At 39.1% G+C, this 24,869-nt stretch overlaps 1 protein-coding gene across 3 annotated transcripts in view; it reads left to right on the forward strand.

Moving 5' to 3' along the window:
• Positions 1-24,869, forward strand: part of cacna2d1a (calcium channel, voltage-dependent, alpha 2/delta subunit 1a) — a 93,958-nt gene that overhangs the window by 41,188 nt on the left and 27,901 nt on the right. For all 3 annotated transcript variants that reach the window (XR_013205235.1, XM_077234259.1, XM_077234258.1), the window contains exons 4-16: positions 2,415-2,474; positions 11,220-11,255; positions 11,369-11,498; positions 17,328-17,459; positions 19,576-19,645; positions 19,777-19,827; positions 20,805-20,904; positions 21,565-21,723; positions 22,221-22,325; positions 24,225-24,303; positions 24,404-24,453; positions 24,535-24,624; positions 24,712-24,801. Coding sequence is in view for 2 of the 3 variants with exons in the window: in XM_077234259.1 (XP_077090374.1) it covers positions 2,415-2,474; positions 11,220-11,255; positions 11,369-11,498; positions 17,328-17,459; positions 19,576-19,645; positions 19,777-19,827; positions 20,805-20,904; positions 21,565-21,723; positions 22,221-22,325; positions 24,225-24,303; positions 24,404-24,453; positions 24,535-24,624; positions 24,712-24,801 (1,152 nt within the window). In the remaining variant the exon portion in view is untranslated. The remainder of the gene's footprint in view (positions 1-2,414; positions 2,475-11,219; positions 11,256-11,368; positions 11,499-17,327; positions 17,460-19,575; positions 19,646-19,776; positions 19,828-20,804; positions 20,905-21,564; positions 21,724-22,220; positions 22,326-24,224; positions 24,304-24,403; positions 24,454-24,534; positions 24,625-24,711; positions 24,802-24,869) is intronic.

The following is a 24,869-nucleotide window of genomic DNA, read 5'->3' on the forward strand; positions in this document are numbered from 1 at the left end:
GGAACAGACACTGGCTCTGGAACAGACACAGGCTCTGGAACAGGCATTGGCTCAGCCTCCGGCTCTGGAACAGGCATTGGCTCAGCCTCCGGCTCTGGAACGGGCAATGGCTCTGCCTCCAGCTCTGGAACAGCAGACACTAGCTCCGGCTCTGGAACAGCAGACATGGGCATGTCCAGGATCCGAACCAGACGCTCCAGATAGTCCAGATCCAAGAAGGCAGATGGCACTGGCTCTGCCTCCGGCGCTGGAACGGATACTGGCTCTGCCTCCGGCTCTGGAACAGGCATTGGCTCTGCCTCCGGCTCTGGAACCGGCAATGGCTCTGCCTCCGGCTCTGGAACCGGCAATGGCTCTGCCTCCGGCTCTGGAATGGGCACTGGCTCTGCCTCCGGCTCTGGAACGGCCATTGGCTCTGCCTCCGGCTCCGGCTCTGGAACAGCAGACACTGGTTCCGGCTCTGGAACAGCAGACACGGGCATGTCCAGGATCCGAGCCAGACGCTCCAGATAGTCCCGGCCCAGGAAGGCGGACGGAACGTGAACAGTCTCTCGCTGGGCAGACGTGACGTGAACAGTCTCTCGCTGGGCAGACGTGACGTGAACAGTCTCTCGCTGGGCAGACGTGACGTGAACAGTCTCTCGCTGGGCAGACGTGACGTGAACAGTCTCTCGCTGGGCAGACGTGACGTGAACAGTCTCTCGCTGGGCAGACGTGACGTGAACAGTCTCTCGCTGGGCAGACGTGACGTGAACAGTCTCTCGCTGGGCAGACGTGACGTGAACAGTCTCTCGCTGGGCAGACGGAACGTGAACAGTCTCTCGCTGGGCAGACGGAACGTGAAGATTCTCTGACTGGGCAGACGGGACGTGAACAGGCTCTCGACCACCTCCTCCACTGCGACCTCCACGGGTTCCACGAAACTTAACTAATCGGGTCCCCTTAAAAAACTCCATTCTCTCCCGCTCGGTGGCTGGGGAAGAGATATTGAGAAACATACCGCTGGATCTTGTGTGACGGAGTCCTTCTGTCACGGAACACACACTGGAGGCAGAAAATCCAAAAGCAGTAATTTAATATAAAAGGGCAATCCAAACTCTTAGTCATCCAGGCAGGGGTCAAAAGTCCAATAAGGCAATCCAAAACATAAAATACAAACGAGAACCAGTCTGATACAAATAACGGAAGTGTGGGGACATAATACAAGGACTCCGTGACACATACTGAAACAGACAGGGTTATATACACAGGGAATCGACAATGATAATGGGGAATTGGCTGAGTGCAATGATCAGTGATAAGAAACAGCTGAGTGCAATGATGAGACAAAGGATCGTGGGAAATGTAGTTCATAAGTGAAGGACACCGTGGGAAAGGAGGACATCTAGTGGACATCAGGGGAACACAAACCCAACACTGTGACACAAATGAGAATTTCTTAATTTGTTTTTTAGGTCCCTTGGTTTTCGAGATTGATTTGACATCATGAACCCCTAATCTTCAATCTAATTTCAAGGCCAATAAAAAGTAAAAAAAAAGAAAGAAAAAAAAAAGAAAGAAAAGGAAACAAAGAAAAGGGCTCCAGGACAAGTTTCAGGAAAGAGTTGTGAAAGTTCCCAGGGGAAATTAGGCATACAGTGAGTTTTTAGTACAGACCACATTATACTGTTATTAACCTAATCATTTGAAGAGACCTGGACTGGATCTAAGATGCTGTCTAAATGTAGTGTGCCATCACTGAGGGGTTTTCTCAGAAGCAGAGAATCTGGAGTAAAGGCTGAATGCAGGTCATGTGTCTTCTCGCTTTGATAATCTGAGCTACATTCCCCAAAGTACCTCTGATTGTTGTTTGAATGATAAATACATTACACATTTATATTGGAACTCTTGTCATGTTAATGCGTTTATTGTGTTATAAAGTGTCAGGATGTTAAGGTTTGGTTCTGTGGCTCTTTTGTTAGATTTGAGAAAAACATTAAAGCAAAACTATATCTATATGATTACATAATGTTAGAACGGATGAGGTTTTGGGGCCTTTTCTGTTTTAAAATGTTGTTTTATATACACAAGTTTAGAGTCGATAAGATTTAAAAAAAATATGTTTGTCTCTTATGCTCACAAAGGATGCATTTATTTGATCAAAAATACAATAATATTGTGGAATCTTATTGCAATTTAAAATTGTTTTCTAAAAACAGTAAAAAAAAATTCTATTGTAATATATTTTATAAAATGCAATTTATTTCTGTGATGCAGAGCTGAACTTTCAGCAGCTATTACTCCCGTCTTCAGTGCCACTTCAGAAATCATTCTAATATGCTAATGCACTATCACGTTTATACATTTTATGTTATATGTGTATGTTTGGGCCTTTAGATTCTAGGAAACTTTCATCTTGTTCCTTATGTTTGTAGGCGCTGGCGACTGCTGCGGAGAAACTGCAGAAGGAACACCAGTGGAAGGATGACCTTGACGTAATGCTTCACACATACACATTTTATAAACACTCATACACATATACACACAGGTGGAAAAAATAAGGCTGCAAAACTTTTGTTTTCATTCAGTTCCTTATTAGAGAAGAACAGATACCTGACACATTTACACATGCCATCACCTCAATTAAGAGATAATCAATAGGGCTGTTAAAAGTTGGCATCCTGATCTCAGACCTTGCGTCTGTTGTATTGATGAGTTTCAGGTTCCCACAGACTGAAATATCAATTCTAATTTGCAGAGGAATGGGTGTGATGTCTAGTTTTCTGTTATAGATTTGTAATTCATGCATTGTCCAAATGAGTCATCCAGATTTGTATTGCAGCTATATTTAATTTCCGAATCAGACTGTGGGAGATTCACTATTTAACATACTTTTAACATACAACAAGCTTAGTTTTAACCCAAAACTTTGTTTATTCGGTGGTTTTAATCTGAATATTGAGAGATTCAGACTAACTTCATCAACTAACAGCATCATGATCAGAGAAGATCTGCCATTTAGGTCAGTCCGTTTTGAGAGAGTGGGAGATAGTGAGGAATATGTGTTATTGGTGGAGCCTTTTTTCACCTTAATATATTACCTTAATACTATAAAATATTGTGGCAATGCCATAGTACAGTATATGATACTGAATGATTACGATATATATATATATACAGTGTATATATATACAGTGTATATATATATATATATATATATATATATATATATATACACATTTTTTTCTTTTTCTTTTTTCTTCTGGGTTTCTCCGGGTCCTTAAAGTCTTAAATTGAGTTAGATCAAATTTAAGGCCATAAAATTTGCTGTTGAATGATAAACTGAATAATAAAGTAAAATAATCTGAGATAAATTATTTATTTTGAGATTGTATGGGTTTGATTTGAATGCTTGCAACTTTTATTTTTGGATTTTATTTGTGCAGGTCTTGAAAAAGACTTTTTTAAAAATAATAATTATAGGTCACCTTTACTATCACCCCAACTTAAAGTTCATTTTTAAAAACATGAATAATTTAATAACACTGAACATCATTTTTATGTTCGCTAAAAACGTCTCAGGTTACGACTGTAACCTATGTTCCCTGAGAACAGGGAACGAGACAATACGTCAACGACGTTATGGGGAACGCCTCAAGCGTGACAGGTGTCTGAAATCACTATCAAATCACGTCAATCATATTGACCGGCGACAGCCCGTGAATCATTAGCGTGAATGATTAACGTGCGACCTGGAAGTATATAAGGGCGCCTTGCAAACATGACAAATCACCTTATCGTCTGAAGGGACTGTACGGTAGGCAAGCCCCGAGGCATGGCAGGGAGATGTATTGTCTCGTTCCCTGTTTTCAGGGAACATAGGTTACAGTCGTAACCTGAGACGTTCCCTTTTGAAGGGAACTCAACAATACGTCAACGAAGTTATGGGGAACGATATACCAACGCCGCCATGCTAAGGGGAGTGCATGCCAAGTGGCAGTGACAACGGTCAGAACCAGCAACTTCAAATGAAACGCTAGAACCACTCACCCTCAGGTCACACTTGGCTGTCAGTGACAGCATTCCCTACGGTCATAGCACAAGCTACAGCCTCACAGAAAAACCCTTCATAAACATGGTTAAATGAAAGGCCTACCTGGGCCGGCTCCGGGCCTGAAACCACAGCTTCCAATTAGAAGGGGTCCCTTCTAGGGAATGTGGCTAGGGAACCCGAAGGAACCCCAGCCAGTCACTATTCAGGGGAACGTACTCACCCCGAAATGCCACAAGGACGGCCTGACCTGGCGTCAGTACATAGACTCTTAGTCTGGCCACATCCTGTCTGTCCGAAGTCAGAGCCTCTGGACAATTGCCTTAAGTAAGGCATCCAACCCGAGGGACTGCGAAGCTGGCAGTGAACCACTCGGCCCGGATCTCAGAGACGGGATATCCCGGAGAGTGTGACTCAGCATAGTGCTTTCCAACCCTTGCTAGCGAGGGGAGTTTCTCTACTCGATCCACGGATCTACCCAGTGTCTGTGTTTCAAAACACTGAGGAGGCCTGTGAAGGCCTAAGGGCTGAACTAACTGGGAGGCCTCACGAGAGGCCTACGACCGTCTGACCAGACTCAGGAGGCCGCATGCTCATAATGACCCCCGGTGAGGGGAGCACAAGGTCCGCCTGGTAGGCAAACCAGACTGTAGGCAGGAAAGGTTCCGGGAGGGAACCAGTAGCAGAGAATAAACACTTTAGCGAGCCAGGGCGCAAGCTCGCCTTCAGCAGCTGCCTCCTAAGGCCAGCTGAGACTGATAGCAAGAGGCCACTAGCTTCATAAACCCAGCACCACGGGGAACATTCACATTTATATATATATACAAAACCCGCTTAGGCCGGTTATAAAATTGTGCTAATAATCCCGACAGTGTCTGGTTTTGTTAGTATATTCTGTCAGTTGTACTGACTCATATATATTTTTCAGGCCCGACAGTGTCTGGTCTGTTATGTATATAAATATATTTGTTGGGTTCTGGCTTGTTCTGTTAGCTCAGGGGTCCTGAGTTACAGGGCAACCAGTTACTTAGGGTGCGGCGTTTTGCATGGCGTCCCCACTGCGTATAGCTACGCAATACGAAGTGACCATTCGAAAGGGAACTACTCGGTTACTATCGTAACCTCAGTTCCCTGAGAGAGGGAACGAGTATTGGGTAGCCGGCCGCACTATAGTAACTGGTGAAGTTGTCGCTTCAGTCGTATAAACCTGCTATAATGGCTAATTCGGGGGTCTATATAGGCTAGGCCACGCCCCCTCGGTGGGCTCTGACGTTGGGCTAGCTCATTGGTCGCACATCAGAGTCGCCCGCGACATTGGATGTGCGGTTGCTGCAGCACAGCCTATGAGCGTGCCAGACGCTCAGTGTGCTAGCTGTGCAGCTGCAAATGCGTTTTACATATAGGCTTCAGTAAATCGAGGAAAAGGAGTTTCCCCACTGCGTATAGCTAGGCAATACTTGTTCCCTCTCTCAGGGAACTGAGGTTACGATAGTAACCAAGTAGTTATCATTGTTATTGTTAACTTAAACTATCAAAATAGTTTTCAGTAATTGAAATCAAGCTGAAATAAACTATAAATCTAAATATTAGAAAGAAAAGAAACTTACACCAAAATATAAAATGTTGCCTTGGAAACTAACTGAGTTAAATAAGTTTAATTTAAAGTACCAAAATTACTAAAACTAAAAAAAAAATTAAAGCTAAATAGAAATATTAAAAATAATAATAAAAATGACAAAAGCACAACAACATTACTAAAACTTAATCTAAAAATATATAAAAACTAATTTGAAACATTAATACTATAATTGTACATAATTTATTTTAAGTGCTGGTAAGTATTACTTAAGTTTTTAATGTTGTCCTTTTTATATATTTATACATAATTAGTAGTATTGAATAGTATTTTAATATTGCACATTTCTAATTTACATTACTTCCAAAATGTTAAAAAATATATTACCATGGTTTAATTTTTTATACATAAGATTTTACACCCTGGGCCATTTTTAGGCAAAACACATGTGAGCGCCTTTGTGTTCAAAAGTCCATCCTGCCTGCAGCTGTCACGGCAGGTGCTGCTCTTCAAGCGTTTGTTATGGACACAATTGCTGTGTTACTGCTGACAGATAGAGAGTTTTTCTTTTGAATTATTGATGGGATGCTGGTACCAACCATGTTAAAGACACAACCTACAAGGTCAAGCATTTGATCCCATGTAGAGGTGACCTGTACTTGCATGTCTCAGCAATCAGTGTACTATAACCTAAAAAGATTGTCTGCCACGTGATTAGCAAGCAAGTAGGACAGGTGGCGGCAGCCGGTGATGATCCACTTCTATGTCTCCAAGGCAACTATATGTCAGATAGTGAGCTCGCTTGTTAACGCCCCACTAATGCTAGTCCTGACAGCGCCCTCACACTGTGAGGAGAACAACCCTTGGAGAAGACACACACACACACACACACACACACACACACACACACACACACACACGCACGTCTATATTACTAACAGGGGACTATCGCTCTTCACTGGCCAAGAGGACTAGTGTTTCTGGTCATTTTGAAGAAACAAAAACTAGATTAAATTAAGCTTTATTTATTTATTTTTATTAAAAATTAAACTTATTTAATTCAGTTAGTTAGTTGAAGAAACAAAAATGACATACACAATTTTCTTTTTAGGTATTTTTTCATAATATAACTTTAAAAATGCATTTTTTTTATTTTTTAAAAACATGCCAAGAGGGGACCTGCATCTCTGACCGATGTCTAACTATCCAACAGTTGACATCCTAGCCTGCAATGAAACTCTCTCTCTGTGTGTGTGTGTGTGTGTGTGTGTGTGTGTGTGTGTGTGTGTGTGTGTGTGTGTGTGTGTGTGTGTGTGTGTGTGTGTGTGTGTGTGTGTGTGTGTGTGTGTGTGTGAAGTGAACTGGCAGTGAAGTCTGTCTTCATTATGTTCACACAGGCATCAGAGATCACACTATGCATAGATACAATATACAATTAAAAAAACAATGACCAAATCAGTTATCAAAATGAAAAAAATTTGATTGCTTGAGGAAAGACCATTTGAATCTGTTTTCATAAAACGGTGTAAAAAATACCGGCGGCCAGGCGGCATCAGTTCAAAAGCAGAGGCGATAAGACGCCTCTTATCATTCATAATATAATTTTTCTTATTTAACGCTCTCTCTTCATAGACACTTTCTATGCTTGGTTATACTGGCTAACAATTTACTTGCAATTTTACATTGTTTGCACACACACACACACACACACACACACACACACACACACACACACACACACACACACACACACACACACACACACACACACACACACACACACACACACACACACACACATACACACACACACACACACACACACAAACACAAACATACGTTTTATGAGAACATTCCATAGACATCATGATTTTTATACTGTACAAACTGTATATTCTATATTCGGATTGATTTATAAGCTGTTTTCCTCATGGGAACCAAAAATGTCCCGACAAGGGTTTGGGATATTGCCATCTTTGTGGATATTGCTATATTTGTATATATACAGTGAAACACAAATGGAGATCTATGTAAAAACACTTGGAAATACACAGTCAGACAAATTCAGATAAAACATACTGACAGAGATGGAAACTGTCTCAAAAAATCATTTTAATCACAAAAAAATGGTGATTTGATAAAAAAAGTTTTTAATACTAAAATAGTGTAAAAAAAATAATAATATTTTGGTTCAGGTAAAGCATCATATACTTTCTTTTAAAAAAGCATGATTTAAGGACAAATGAATTTCTTTAATAATAGTAATAATTTTTTTAAATAAGTTTTACAATGAATATAAAACCATTAGAAAACATATTATTCATAGTAGGTTCCTGCACAAAATCTTCCTTGTAACCTTCTAGGAATTTTTATGAATGATTATTAAAAAATAAAAACATCTCAAGTTACAAATGTAGCCATGGTTACCTGATAGACCGACACTTTGGAGAACGCCCTCAGACTGCGTCTGAAGCACGTGTGCAACTAGTCCAATCTTCATTGGTGCTGCGTCACCGGCGGAAGCTAAAAAGGGAAGCCGTCAAAACAACAGCATCAGCTTTTGATAGGCTAAAGCAAGACGCTCCCAGGTATGCAGGAAGTATGGCAAGAGGACGCAGTGTCTCGTTCAAATCTCGGGTAACCATCGTTAAATTTGTAACCTGAGACGTTCTCTTTCGAGGGAACTCGCACTGCGTCCCAGCTGGCGCTTAGGAGAACGAAAAATCCACTTCGCCATACTGACAAAAGCCTGTCCTGGTGTGAAGCTGTCCCGGCACAACTCTATAAGCTATAAAACCTTATAAATGTGTGCCGGGACCACAAACTGTCACATCACAAACTTCCTGCAAGGATGTCCCTGACAACAATGCTCTAGAGGAAGCAATGCTTCTAGTGGAATGTGCCCTGACTTGAAGAGGTGAAGGCAGACCATGCACCTCATAAACCATAGAAATAGCTTCCACAATCCACCTGCTTGATTCTCTATTTAGTGGCCGGGCACCCCCTCTTAAGGGGCCCAAAGCATACCAGCAGCATTTCTCCATTGAGAAATCTTACGTATGTAGACTCTAAGAGCTGTGACGGGGCAAAGTAAGTGAGTCTAGACCTTGAGCGCTTGATTTAGTTGAGTACAACATCACAATGCCGTTCCACCATCTCCTGAGACTGGGCTAATATTAACCAGTTGACAATGTAGTTGAGTATACGGATGCCCTGAAGTCTCAGAGGAGCCAGAGCTTCATCCATACACTTCATCAATGTGTGATGGATAATGCTAGGCAGAGTGGAAGAACACGATATTGGTATGCGTCGCCCCTGAAAGTGAACCTCAAGAACTTCCTGTGTTGTTGAAGGATGGAAATGTGGTAGTATGCATATTTCAGATCGATCATGACAATCCAATCATCGAACCTGATTTGAGACACAATAAGAGGAATGGTCACATCTTGAACCTGTATCTCCTTAGAGACCAGTTCAAATGCCTCAGCTCTAAAATGGGACGCAACCCTCCATCCTTTTCGGAATTATGAAGTACCGGCTGTAGAACCCGGCATTTCTCTCTGGTGGAGGAATAAGTTCTGTGGCCCCCTTTGCCGGAAGAGAAAGCACCTCCCCTAAAGCGAATTTTCGGCAGGGAAAAACCGAACTGATATTTCTACGGGCCTCATCGGGGTGATGAACCCCCATGATGAACCCCCAATGACAATGAAGTTCGGGTTCATTGGAAATCAAAGTGCCCTGAAGCACTGTGGGTGGCAGGGTTAACAAATTTCCTGAGGACTCCACGGATGAGCGGGTATAATTCGCTCTCTCACAGGAAGGGGCGCCCTCAGAAGCCTGCGCATCACTTCAGGACCTCTTTCCCAAAGCTTTCTTAGCGAGAAGGACTTTCCTCAGATCCAGCAGGGCATCAAGGAGGAAAGACTCTCCATGATACCCGAGAGGTTCAACCAGAGTTGTCTCTCCCTTGCCACATTAGCTGCCATGGAGGGGGTGATGGCATGGGCTGTCTTCCTAATGGCACAGAGAGGTAAATCAGTGGCTAGACACAGCTCTTTAATAACATCGGGCCCCAACTCTTCTGCCTCATCCAGGTCCCTAACTAGGTCCGCCTGGTACGCTTGTAAAATATCAATAGTATGAAGACAAGCGCAAGCCTGACACGCTGCCATGTATGCCTTGCCCACCAGCGAAGTTGTAGTATGGCACGGCTTGGTGGGTCAGGGACGACGAAGCATCAGGGGAGAGATAAGTAGCCAAAGTCTCTTCAACACTGGGCATCGTCCCATAGCCATTCTCCTAAAAGGGGTGGTATAATGCCCCTTTTTACAATATGTAAAATAAGTCTCTGTTGTCCCCAGAATGAGTATGTGAAGTTTTAGCTCAAAATACCCCACAGATCATTTTGTACAGCATGTTAAAGTTGTCCCTTTTTGAGGGTCAGTAAAAACGCTTTGTTACGTGTATGTCCCTTTAAATGCAAATGAGCTGCTGCTCCAGGCACAGAGGGCGAAGCTTTAATAGCTCCTGTGTGTGTGTGCTAGCAGCTCCGATTACCTCATGCAGACAAGCACTAAAATGTCAGAAACTGATCTGCCTATTGTTTAAACTTGATTTGGACAATGATGGAGAGACTCAAGAAGAAAACATGTAGAATGCAACAGGACGTTTCTTAATTTGTAGTTGATGAATTTGTTGCTGATGTGGAGTTAACTATCTTCAAGTCATTGATTAGCATATTCTGTCATGATAATCTATTGATCGCTCGTGTGGACCTGTTGTAAGATGCCTACAGAGTGACAGGCTATTGCATTTGTGTTACGAACTGTATTGCATGTTAAAAGACAGATGCGACAGCTTGAGCAGACTCACAAATGTGCTGTATTACAACAACTCTTCCTCTTCTCAACATGTTCCAGGGGGCGGATTTATGTAAATCTTGGGGTTGGTGATGTCACTAACCCAGGAGGAATGTCATGTAGTCCCTACAAGCCGTTTGTTGTAGTCCTTAAAAAACAATTTCTTGCTTTTTTCTTGCTTTTTCTAATCGCTTCCCACTTCTCGGCTGGCCAGTCAGTGTTCAGTATAGACACAGCTCGAGACACAACCTCCATAAACTCTTCGTACTGCGGGGATACTGCTGGCGAAGCACTAATATGTCCCGCATAAATTCTGAGGACGTCTAACTAGACACTAGACAAACCCAACATTAAACTCTCACTCGGGGTTAAAGAAGCCACAGAGCGGACTTCGGTATCCCAAGATTGAGTAGAGGAACCAGCGGGTAAGGACTGATAAAGGGCCACAGCCGTCTCAAACCCCTCCACTAGTTCCACGCAATGAATGAAGCCGCCCCTTTGCCTCGGCAGAAGCGGGACCCGATCCGCACCAATCAAAAAAGGACTAGTTGCACACGTGCTTCAGGTGCAGTCACGCTTAGGGCGTTCCTCAAAGGTTCAGCTGGGACGCAGCGAGAGTTTCCTCGAATGGAAACCTAAACAAAACAAACCGTATTATTTTAGGATACTGTTCTAATGAATATTTAAACTATTGAAAAATATAGAAGATAAATAAAAACACTTACATTGTCTTCTGTCACTTTTTATCAAACAGGTGAATGAGACCATCTACTACAATGCCAAGGACAAGGTAAGATTTCATTTTTTAAAATACATATTATGATAAGCACTAAACAATTGTAAGATGTAATTTAAAGAATTGTTTTTGTTATTTGAGAGATTTTGCTTTTTGTTATTTCCTAGTTTGACATTAATGACACGGAAATACGCCAAAACCGGGTCAGACCAGAATTCAAAGAGGATCCTGCTTTCAAACGCATTGTTTCATACAATACGACTGCAGTGCACATTCCAACAGATATTTATGAGGGCTGTGAGTATACACAAACAAACACACACACACACACACACACACACACACACACTCATCCAAACATGTTCTTTTTTACGTCTTTGCGCGGTAACTAAAATCTGTTTATAAAATCAATCTTTCAGTGACAGCTCAGCTTTATTGCTGTGTTGTCAGGTGTGGACAGCCAGAGGCTTGTGGAAAAACTACAGACTAAATTTAGAGAGCAGTCCAGCTCTAACGCAGCACACCTGGCCCATGAGAGTCCCCACAACCCCCTTTTATCCTCCAGCAAGAGAATAACTCTCACTCTCTGTCTTTTGCTTTAAAAGGTTATAGGTTATGAGTGTTTTCAGGTTTTTTCCATTGTTGAGAAAGCTAGTAGATTATGAGTAGCTTGTAACCTGTAGTATTTAATTAATAAATAGATAGATGCATGGGCGTCGGAACCATTGTATATGGGTGGGACAAGACCCACCCACTTTTTAAGACCAATGATATTGGACCCACTCACTTTTACCATCTCTAATTCAGCGCATTCAGAGCGCTATCAGTCAAATCCATTCCACTTGAGGAATGCCCTAATAAATTAAACTCCATTTCTGCTGAATCATTATATTTCTCAACGAGCCGCAACTGACAAAATAACCGCCTGTTGTACCCTTCCAGTAAAATATTGCGTTGTAAACTTCAATAACAGTTTTAAGTTGTCAATGCTGGCAAATGACCATGGTATCAGCATCGGGATAATCCACGGATAGCTGTGTATTTAATGCACGACGTGAAGCGGAGTTTAGTTTACTTGTTTAATTAAAAGGCACCAGAATACATGAAATGGCATTTACTCCAGTAACATTTTTCTGGGGGAGGACCCACCCACCTTTTTTTGCTTCTGACGCCCATGGATAGATGGATGGATGGATATTGAATACAAATATATATATATATATTATAATAGTCCATTTTAGTCAGTTTGATCTGTTTTGACACTTTATACATTTAATTATTTATTACCTACGACTTTTGTCTCAATAAACTCCTAATTACTGCTTATTAATAGTCAATAAGGTTGTAATAAAGTTGTTAAGTTTAGGTATTGGGTAGGATTAAGTATGTAGAATATGTTCATTCAGAATAAGGCATTAATGTGCTTTTTTTTTTCCGCCGCTAGGGGTCGCTAACCTCTTACAATAACAAAGGCGTAGGTTCATGACGCATAATTCCAGCAGAATTATGGAACTTGTCGTCAAGATGATGAATCTAATAATGTTTATGGATGAGTGAATACATTGATGTTTTTAACATGACTGTGGTATGAAGCAGGGCGCGATTGCTAATAAGGGACAGATATCAGCGCCACACGCGATTCCACATATATAAAGGAATAAAAATAAAAGTCGAAGTTTGTCACGGACGTGGAGCTCTCGGCATCTTGAAAACGCCACGCTGATATTGATCCTCGTTTTAGTTCTCCTTTTGTCCCAAAGTCTGCTTGCCATGGTCCATAATGTTTAAACAAAACAACAACAGCGTGAGCGTGCCGCTAGACGTAACGCAGTTGTCCACGTCTGTCGTCATGGTTACTATGGCAGTATGAGCGGAAACCAGGGATAACGCGGATATTACATAATTGACAGGCGACAAGTGAACGGAGTCCGGGACGAGCCATTATTTAAAATTGGAATTTCTCTGAAATTAAAAATCTTTGGGAACTTTTGGGATATTGTAAGTACACAACTGCAGGAAATATATCACACTGTTCAAGTGATTTTTGGATATTTTATTAAAAAATTCTTACATATTGCACCTTTAATAGTGAGAATTGGATCCTAAACTAAAGTGTTACCACTAGTTTTATTCAACAAGCGCGTTGACTAAAATTGAATAAAAGTGGCAGTGAAGACATTTATAATGTTTTAAATCCATATAAATGCTGTTCTTTTGAACTTTATATTCATCAAAGAAACCTGAAAAAAAACACAGCACAACTTTCCACACAGCACAACTTTTTCCAACATTGATAATAATAATACATTTTTCTTGAGCAGCAAATCAGCATATTGTAATGATAATCACGTGACACTGAAGACTGTTGTAAATTAATGATGCTGAAAATTCAGCTTTGCCAACACAGATATAAATTATATTTTAAAATAGAAAACTATTTATATAATTACTAGTTATTTTAAATTGTAATAATAGTTTCGAACAATTAAAAGCACAAGACAATTCAAAGTTTCAAGGAGGAACCCAAAACTTATGCAAGCGAATGCAAAACCATTCAAATATATATAAAAAAGATTCTATCTCACTTTTTTTTTCATTACCATGTCCATTCAGGGGCTTTCAGCAAATATTCAGCACTAGTATACTAGTATACTAGTATATCAGCCAAAGTGTGGGCTTATAGGAGGTTCACAAAGGCTTAGGCATTTGAGCAGACATACTGCACATTTAGGCAAATACAGTAGGTCAAACATTCAATACATAGAGAAAAAGGTTATTTTGTCCACAGTATACATACTAAATACTGAAAGAAGAGATTTTTTTTGTTGCATTTCACTAGTTAACCCCACCCATAATCCATCTCATTGGTCCCTTATGTTAAAGGGTATGTTAAACAACAAATGTGTATGTTGGCTGTGATTTTGCAACACTTTATTATATTGGTCAAAATGGCTAGCACGTTCTTAAGAGTCACAAGATGTATCATATTCTCTGTGTTGGCAGAAATCTGTTGTCCTCAGTGGTCGACTCACTGTGGCTTAACATGTGAGTGTTTCACAGGCAAATGAGTTTGATGTGATATTTTTGTTCTAGATGAGGACTGAAGCAGCCGCGTTCATCATATGACTCATCTCGCTCTGTCCCGCTGTCTCTCTTTATCTACTTTTACTCACTTCAAATTACTCTCAGTACCTTTTGCTTTCCGCCTGATTTTCTTGGTCCGGCAGCATTGCTTAGTGTTTACCCATAACCCCCTTCCCAGCGACAGCCACTGGGTGAAGCTTTCAGGCAATATTCATTATTTTTCATTAAATCAGATTTTTTTTCAACTCTCTATATTTAATAATATTTTATTATGTAATAATGTGGCTGATTATTCAAGTGCTTGTGTATTTTTATATGTGTGTGTTATTGGAGGCTCTGGGCTGTCTGTATTTGTGTCTTATTAAGACACAAATCTGTACTTTTTGCCTCAACACAGCGTGTCATCTGTCAAGATGATCTCAAGATGGACATAGACATGCTTAGAGTGTGTGAGAGAGAGCAAGATGACGTGTGTATGTCACACAGATCCCTCTGGCTGTGCTCATAGTGCTCAGATTTTTTTTTTTCTGTTGACTATCTGCCCTGATTCATTTAAACCAATGGAAGTTGTTAAATCTTCCTCCACATACACACTCTCTCTCTCTCTCTCTCTCTCTCTCTCTCTCTCTCTCTCTCTCTCTCTCTCTCTCTCTCTCTCTCTCTCTCTCTCTCTCTCTCTCTCTATATATATATATATATATATATATATATATATATATATGTGTGTATATATTAGTCATATATAATTCTTCTTCTTAATCCAATTATTATTATTATCATTATTATTATTATTATTTTAGAATATATTTCAGTACAAAGTCATGAAGACACATTGTGGATATTTTCATGTATGTATGTCACCAAATGTTCTTCAGAAAAAAAATCTGTTAAAAGAGGTGGCATATATTTTCTTTTTGGTTTGATTAATGCAAGTCACTTACATGATTCATGTATTTTGATTTAAACAATTTATTAGGTCACAGCTCCTAATAGAATAACTGCCTAAATTTTATTTCCATTTTTTAACTACGCAGTTGCTACTTGGCCAGTGTTCATTTTGGGCCCAGGTATAGTTGTACAGTCATAGCATAGTGCTTCCAATTTCAAATTCAATTTTTGTAATGAGTGTTTGAACTTTAGGGAAGTTATTTGTGCTAACTTTCCAGACAGAAGCTAATAGAGATAGACAGAGATAGAGATCTGGTTTTATGGGTGTTAGCTAATGAGGATGTGTGTCGTGTCTAAACCTGCAGAGTGACAGCCTGATGGATAAACAACAGGAAGGGGTGTGAAACCACATCTGATCACACATACACACACAAATATACGTTTGTGATCAGCTACACTCTCATTCACTAATGCAATTCCTTTAGAAACAGTAAATTATGATGCCTTCATGGACTATTCTTATGTAGAAAGATGTGTCGTCCTCTCATTGAACTTTTGACCTCTAACTTACAGAGTCTGTATGTGAAGAGATGACGTGTGTATTAAGTGTGCGTTTGTGTGTGTATGTGTGCATAAGGGATATCCTCTCATGGGATGATTACACGCTTTCTTGATTCTTCACTGGTCCTGAAAATTAGCACTCACAAACATATCCACAACACCACTATAATGCTTATTGTGTGTGCAGAGCTGTTTCCTGGACCAGTGTGAGAGAGTTTGGAGCTAGTTGAGAGCTTTGTATATATATGGTATGGGTAACACCTTCAGAGTGACCATTGGTAAAATTGCTTATCCAATTGACCGCGTCAAATTCAACCTGACCATGGTGCGGGCCATTACATCAAGCAACTTCCCGTATACAGGGCAGGGAGTAGGCTCAGTAATTTCATTATCATGTCCTACTTCCACCACATCTAGCTAAATGCTGCCAACAATATGGCGCTCCCCATAGTGCCTAACACCAAATCTGGACCAGCAGACAAAAATCCTTACTGTTGTGCCCTGTGCGTGTGTAAGGGGTGCTGTTTTAATCACCTTAAGTGTCCTAACCATGCATGACATGTCAGTTTCTAGCAACAAGTAATTTTTCTGTCCACACTGAAAGCAAAAATGCCGAACAGCACTACACAGTCTCAGCCAATCAGAAGATATTTGATGTTTAATGTACAATTATGAAGAGCAGGATTTTGAACCAATGGCTGGTTAGGACAAAAAATTATTTAGATGACTTGAGCCTGAGAACACGATGCTTGGCTATAAACTGAGTACAAATAACAGGGTACGTACTTTTTTCCACATTATTTTTTTTAACCTTAGCCAGAGTGAGTACTAGGAAGGACTGAGTGATAGAAATAGAGAGTGATGAAATGTGGCATTTGGCTGCTGATGGACCCTTTTAAAGAATATCGATAGGGTCTGGACTGCTTTCGAGTGAAGCCTGTATCGATTTACACACCTAGAGTGGGAGGAGTCTTGATGGAAAGAGGAAGTGGGTGGCATTAAGGGTAATAAAAGATGTCCCATGGGATCAAACACACCAGTTCCTTTCAGAATTAGACTGCCAAGGCGGTAATGATTATAATAATCATTTAGTATTATAATACTAAACCAACAGAAGTAAGAAATATCAAAGGCTTTTATTTTTAAAGAATGAGTCACATGGCATCATGGGAAATGATGTCATATCTTTGCTAGGGCACTCATTTATGTTCATTTTTAAAATGTTAACATCACTCTCACTTACAGCAGACATAGTGCCCATTTATGACATTCTCTGGAAAAACTGCCCAATTTTCCTCTAATCCCATTAGAACTGCATTAGCTAATAGTTCACTTTGTTGTTTCCTCTACCACAGCTTCTCCAAGTGGTTTATCACTTTCGAGTTTAGCTTAACATGATGGTGTGTCTGAAGTTTTGTGAGCCAGTTTATTGATTTGTTGCTGAATTGGGATTCATTTGAGGGTTTGTTAGAACAAAGCTCTCAGAATACATGTCAGCTTGAGTTAAATACCATTAGACCTAGAGATGCTTCACATCCGTAAGTTACAATCATCGAATGGGATTTATCCTGTATATGTATATGTTTGTAACAGCCACTATAATCCTGAATGAGCTAAACTGGACTGCGGCTCTGGATGACGTCTTCAGGAAGAACAAGGAAGATGACCCGTCCCTCCTCTGGCAGGTGTTTGGCAGTGCAACTGGCCTGGCTCGATACTTCCCAGGTAGACCACTGGAATGAATAAGAATATTTACAGACATTCACCATAACACATACACTATATAACACTATAACACTGTATATGCAGCCATACAGTATGGTGCATTTACAGTTAAAGGAAAACTCCACCGCAAAATGAACCTGGGGTGTAATAACACATTCGTACCGAGTCGACTGTTCTCTGGGATTTGTTTTCATGATAATCGAGTGTAAAGAGTTTTATCTCTAAAAACTGTTTAGCTTATAACGCTAGTATATGGGGCATATAATAAGTAAAAAGAGATCTCTAGTTAATACCACTAACAAGGCTCAAAATACCCCCACACGAACACGGTAGCTTAATGAGGGTCTCTACATACAAACCGAAGCACTGAGAACTTTGTAAGTGTACAGACAGTTTAATAATAATATACTTTATAAAGACCGTACCATCGCGTATACAGGCAGGAGCCATCTTTGGAAAACAGTCTCGACCAGTCGAACCACTAATGACGTGCTAAGTGAGCTGAACTGTGAGATTCCAAGTCACAGTTCAGCTCATAGCAAGGCGTTCGTGGTTCGACTGGTCGAGACTGTTTTCCAAAGATGGCTCCGCGGTGGTACTGTCTTTATAAAGTATATTATTATTAAAGTGTTTGTACACTTACAAAGTTCTCAGTGCTTCGGTTTGTATGTAGAGACCCTCATTAAGCTACCGTGTTAGTGTGGGGCTATTTTGAGCCTTGTTAGTGGTATTAACTAGCGACCTCTTTTTACCTATTATATGTCCCATATACTAGCGTTATAAGCTAAACAGCTTTTAGAGATAAAACTCTTTACACTCGATTATCATGAAAACAAATCCCAGAGAACAGTCGACTCGGTACCGATGTGTTATTACACCCCTAGTTAATTTTGCGCCATTGAATATATATATATTAGTCGTATATAATTATTCTTCTTAATCCAATTATTATTATTATTATTATTATTATTTTAGAGTATATTTCAGTACAAAGTCATGAAGACACATTGTGGCACATTTGTACATAATATTAATTTTGGTCACATAATGTGATGGATATTTTCATGTATGTGTCACCAAATGTTCTTTAGAAAAAAAATCTGTTAAAAGAGGTGGCATATATTTTCTTTTTGGTTTGATTAATGTAAGTCACTTACATGATTCATGTATTTTGATTTAAACAATATGGAATGGAATAACTGCCTAAATGTTATTTCCATTTTTTAACTACGCATTTGCTACTTGGCCAGTGTTCATTTTGGGCCCAGGTATAGTTGTACAGTCATAGAATAGTGCTTATCTATGTCTTTGGAAAACAGTCTTGACCAGTCGAACCACTAACGCCGTGCTAAGTGAGTTGAACTGTGAGATTCCAAGTCACAGGTCAGCTCGTAGCAAGGCGTTCGTGGTTCGACTGGTCGAGACTGTTTTCCAAAGAAAACAGTCCGATGTACCGATGTGTTATTACACCCCGGGTTCATTTTGCGCCGGAGTTCTCCTTTAACAAATACATTTCATACCTGATAGTTGTTTTTTGAGGGAGGCATTTGGAACAAAGCAATAGACTATTGAGCTAAGGGGCCGGCGAACAATGAACGGGGCAAGAATACAAGAACAGGACATCAAAAACAAGTGCACTGAACAATAGACAAACTCATGCAGGTCTAAGTGTTAAATTATTAAAAGCTGTTGTGCTGATTTCAAACTGTTTGTTTGTTTGTTTGTTTGTTTATTTAGAAGCTTTTATCGTTATGAACCATACCTCTGATAATCTCTTAGATATTTTTTTCTTTTTTCTTTAGTATCAAAATAATTGTAAGTTATTGAATTTTGTTTTATTAGATTATTAATTAATACTAAGCCTAATTTTAAATTAAATGTTAAGTACAATTTATTACAACACATATTTAATATTAAATACTTTGATTGTTCTGATTTAAAATCATTGATTGATTGATTGATTTGACTGACTGACTGACTCACTCACTGACACACTCATATACACACACACACACACTGACTGACTGACTGACTTTTGGTTTGGTTAATTGATTACTGATTAATTGATTAATTTAATGACCAACCGATAATAATCCCAGTATCCCATCTGCTATAGCTTCTCCTTGGGTTGACACACAGAAAACACTGAACAAGATCGACCTGTATGATGTACGCCGAAGGCCCTGGTGAGGAAACCTGTGTGTGTTTTTTTTGTTTTATCTCCATATGTGTCTACATGTGAGGGAGATAAGTGCTATTTTCTTCATTTTCTCTCTCAGTTGTTATGCCTGATGGTTTTTCTCCTGTGTGTTTGCAGGTATATCCAGGGTGCAGCTTCACCTAAAGACATGTTGATCCTGGTGGACGCGTGAGTGAAGTCTCTGTGATTCACTGTTACAGTTCATACACTCACTGACACAAAGCCACTGAGCTGAATCCTGATTCGGTTGTGCACTTTGAGTAATTGGTTTATCAGCATAATGTAATTTTTCATTGCGTGTGACAGATTCCACACTATCCACTTAAAGAGCTCATGTTAGTTCTGCATTAGAGTCATTTATCAACATTAGAGAGAGAGGCTGATTAAAGAATGACACAATGTGGCGCTGAGCCAATGCAAAGTGAAACTTTTTTTGGGGGGAGATCTTTGGCAGACTGTTTAATAGAGTATTTTATTAAATGAATCAGTTTATGAATATCAAACATCGAATCTTTCAAAAAACAAGCAAAAAAACACTTTTTTGTCCCCATTATGCACCTAAAAATGTTATTCACAACTTATTAATTTATTTAATATTTACATTCAAAATAAAGAAGCACATTAGAGTTCTGCTTGGCATTCAAATAAATGTGTCATGTAGATGTAACTGAAAAGTCAGGTTATGGATATGATCCAGAAATATTCAAAATTCACCAAAAGCAAGCATTTGAGATCAATATGCTCTATTTTTTATCATACTTAAGGGGCGTCTTTAGGTTACGATTGTAATTAGCCTCTTTGTATTAGAAAATATGGCCTTGTAGAGTTTATTCTGTTATTGCTCAGCTATAATGACGATAGTGTTGTGCTGTCTGGGCATTGAGCCCATTAGTGTAGATCAACTTTAGCCAATCAATGTAGTTTAGCTAAATGACTAAACACTGAAGCCCACACACCTCCCAGTGGAATCACAGAGTGATTATTAACCCATAAAAACCTGATCCAGCATGTCAGTTCTGGAGCCGTTAAAAGCCTAAATGTGATTTCAGTTGTATTATAATTTTTTTTTTTTTTTGTTCAGGTAGTTATTATATAGTAATAAACATGTTATAACTGTGTTCTAACTATGCTGTGCTTCTCTGTAGGAGTGGAAGTGTGTCGGGTCTGACGTTGAAGCTCATTCGCACTTCCGTCAGTGAGATGCTGGAAACCCTCTCTGATGATGATTACGTCAACATCGTCTCTGTAAGTATACAGGACGTGTGTGTGTTGGTGAGAGTCTATTTGAATGATGAACTCCTCTGACGTTCCTCAAAAAAATCTGGATTCCTGCTGACTACTGTAGCAATAGAAGATTTGAGGGAAACAGAGGCCTCCAAGCATCCATAACGTCATAGTTAATTTTTTTTTTGCGGTTTCAGTTAGGCACCGCTGAGGCGGCAGGCCAAAGAATTATTGATGTTTCGTATCATCCTCTGCTTCAGACGCTGTGCAATTCATTTATGAAATGCATCGTTTATTTTATTTTGTGTGTGAGACTACTGACAGGAATAGAAATCACAAACTATGTGTTCTGCTTTCAAGTGAGTTGTTTTGTATATTTTCAATTAACTTTCTCCCTCAATTCCTTTAATAGTTTTGCACTTGTATTTTATGGCCTGACTCCAGCTGTGTGACGTTAGCTTGACGTTAATGAAATTAGGCAACAGTGCTCTAAGTGTATTGCTGGCACTGAGCCATGGGACTTGTATTGAGGAACTGAACAAAGCCTGGAATCTGAATGATGTAAAATAATTTCATAACTGTCCTTGCATGTGTGCGAGTGAGATGTACTCTACCTCACAGCTTTCTTAGATTTTTACTGGTAACTTACCAACTAACCACTATGCTTTCATATGGTTTCAGTTCAACAATTCGGCCAAGTCAGTTGCCTGCTTTGAAAACCTGGTCCAAGCAAACGTCCGCAATAAGAAGATTCTGAAGGAGGCGGTACAGAAGATCACTGCGAACGGCACCACTGACTATAAAATCGGCTTCAAGAAGGCTTTTGACCAGCTCTCCTCAGTAAGAATAAATAATGTAGCTTAAATGTGTCAACCAAGAGACATTATGGGGCCAAAATATTACTCAGTTTCTACCCCTCAGATGTAACATATTTACCTTCACAATGTATAGCCTTCTATTTTGTCAATCAGATAAGAAACTCTTCTTTTGTAGTGGATTTTTATAATCTTAATATAAATATGTGTGACCCACAAGTTGAATATAATGTATTATGTATTTTGAGATATACAAAGATTACAGTTTTGTGCATTACAGAACTTCATGCCAGATTACAATTTTAATGTTTAAAGACAAGTTTTTAGTTTATTGCACCATCTTGTGGCCTGTGCTAGTTATAATCAACAAAACTCCACTAATAAAATGTTCACATTTTGATTTTATTAACAGCAGCTGTGAATATTAGAGGCATCACAGTGGTTTAAGGTCTCATTTTTCTTGGACTGTTATTATGTTGTCCAGAAACTTTGCACTCGCGAATTGATTTGTTCATTTCATAGATTAATGTTTCCAGAGCAAACTGTAATAAGATCATCATGCTATTCACTGACGGAGGGGAGGACAGAGCTTCAGAGATCTTTGATGAGTACAACCCCGACAGGAAGGTGAGGATCCACACACACACACACACTAAAATGCAACTAAAAAATATTAATTCATACTCATTCATATTAAAAATGAAATCTTGTTAAACGTGATGTATAAGAAAAGGAAAAAAAATGTGTATGATTATGATTTTTCTTTAAGGTTATTTCTATGATTAATCCTTTCAAACATTATTCTTGTATTGATACATTTATGCTTTTTGTCTATTGCACCGTTTAAAATCATATACTTATAAGCCCTATATTCGCACTGTATAAGTATTACATGGTGACCTCTAGTCATTTGTAATAATTGCGGAGATTGTCTGTGATATTAAATCCCGTGCGAATCGGCCATGTCTGTAATCTGTAAAGTAAAAATTCCCCCGCAAATGACCTACCATATTTCGCCGAACACAGAGGTCCTGTGATAATATTAGTCCTGTGCGAATCGGCATCTCTGTTATTTGGCGGGGTCGAATATAAATATGTGTGTGTGGGGGGGGGGGGGGGGGGGGGTAATTTCTAAATCACACGAGGTTCCCAGATAATACTAATCCAGTGCGAATAGGGCTATAGTTATACTCGTATTCAAATGTTCTATTCAGACCAGACATTTAGTATAGGAATACTTCTACTCTGACAAATGTAGCTTACGTCTATTTGTGGGCTAGACATGCTATTTGTTTTTTTGTTTTTTTTTCTGCTCAGTGTGGTATCTTGTTTAATATGTGTGGTATCTTATTTAGTTTCACATGAGATGGTTATCTTACCTGGAATTAAGGTACAGCTATATTTACATAAAGTCTAGTCATTATGGAAATTTTATGTGGCCATTTCTGCTTCTTAGGGGTGGTTCACACAGAAAGCGGTTTTGCTTTGAAAAATGGAAAAAAGACACAGGCAGTGGAATGGGGCAAAAGCGCAAGGTCTCGAGATGCGTCTTAAAAGTTACAAGTTTAAATTATTTTAACTTGAGTGTGCTGCGTAGTGCCATTCGCAAAACTTTGCAAAAGACGCGAGACTCGAGTGCAATGGTCATACATTGAAAAATAAATTAGCGCAGTGGAATGGAAAAAAGTTATTTTCCGGCACAGGACGAGAGCTTATTAATTACGAAAACGATTATTTATTTTTGCTAATTATTCTTTTATTTTAGTTAGTTTTTCTGTAAATGTTGTTAGTTTCGTTTAGTTTTAACTAACCTTTTAACTAACCTAACCTACTAACCTAACTAACTAACTAGTTTTAACTAACCCCACCTTCTTACTTTTTTATTTGTTTTAAAATGTATTCCATTCAAAAGTTTGGGGTCAGTAATATACAGTATATTTTTTTATTATTACTTTTCTTCATCAAAGATGTATTAAATTTATCAAAAGTGACAGCAAAGAGAATTATAATGTTACAAAAGATTTCTTTTTCAAAGATGTTGTTCTCAATTAATCAAATCCCATAACAAATATTTGCTACACATTTTAAATATTTGCTTCCCATAACAAATCCACATATATTTGATGCAGCACAACTGTTTTTAACAGTAATAATAATAAGAAATGTTTTTTAAGCACGGAATCATCATAGAATACTGATTTCTGAAGGATCATGTGAAACTGAAGACTGGAGTAATGGTGCTGAAAATTCAGCTTTGCCATCTCTGAAATAAATTGCATTTTAAAATATAATAAAATAGAAAAAAATATTTTGAATTGTAATAATATTTTATAGTATAATTGTTTTTTCTTTACATTATGTAAAGCATATAATACAGATAAAACAATTCAAGAGACATAAAACATAGGAAAAATAAACGGTTATGTTAATATACTGAGTCCCCAAAGTACAGCTAAGATGTACACAAATACACCTACTTTTCCACTATAATTATGCCAATATCCATTTGTTTCTCTCTTCTCTAAGGTTCGAATCTTCACCTTTTCTGTGGGCCAGCATAACTATGATAAGACACCAATTCAATGGATGGCTTGCAATAACAAAGGTAAAACGCACTGAAATGTAATGATATCAAATTTGAAAGACATTTAGCCTAATATGTGTTTATATATAACCATGTATTAAGATGTTAAGGTTTCCTGCAGGTTATTACTATGAGATTCCATCCATTGGAGCCATCAGGATCAACACCCAGGTATTTGACAGCATCAGTCTAGTGCATAAATATGACTTCTTTCCAGCATATTTCAATGTAACCAGACTACTTTACATACAGGAGTACCTGGATGTGTTGGGCAGACCCATGGTGAAAGAAGACAAGAAAGCAAAAAATGTGCAGTGGACCAACGTTTACGTGGATGCACTGGTGTGACAACTCTTATACATCTGTATCAGTAAATGTGTTAAATGATACTGATTCAAAAGCACTAAATGGCTGTTGATTGTGTTGCAGGAACTGGGCCTTGTGATTACAGGCACTCTACCAGTGTTCAATAAAACCAGCACCAGCACTAGCACCAGGAACAGTAAAGAGAAGGCTATGGTACTATTTTGTGGCACATTCGTGTTCTCAGTTAAATCATGTTTGTCTTATGAATCAGATGAACTGAA

Source organism: Siphateles boraxobius, unplaced genomic scaffold (genome assembly GCF_051911475.1).
Source record: "Siphateles boraxobius isolate OS27281-9 unplaced genomic scaffold, OSU_SipBor_1 19, whole genome shotgun sequence".
NCBI classification, from domain to species: Eukaryota; Metazoa; Chordata; class Actinopteri; order Cypriniformes; family Leuciscidae; genus Siphateles; species Siphateles boraxobius.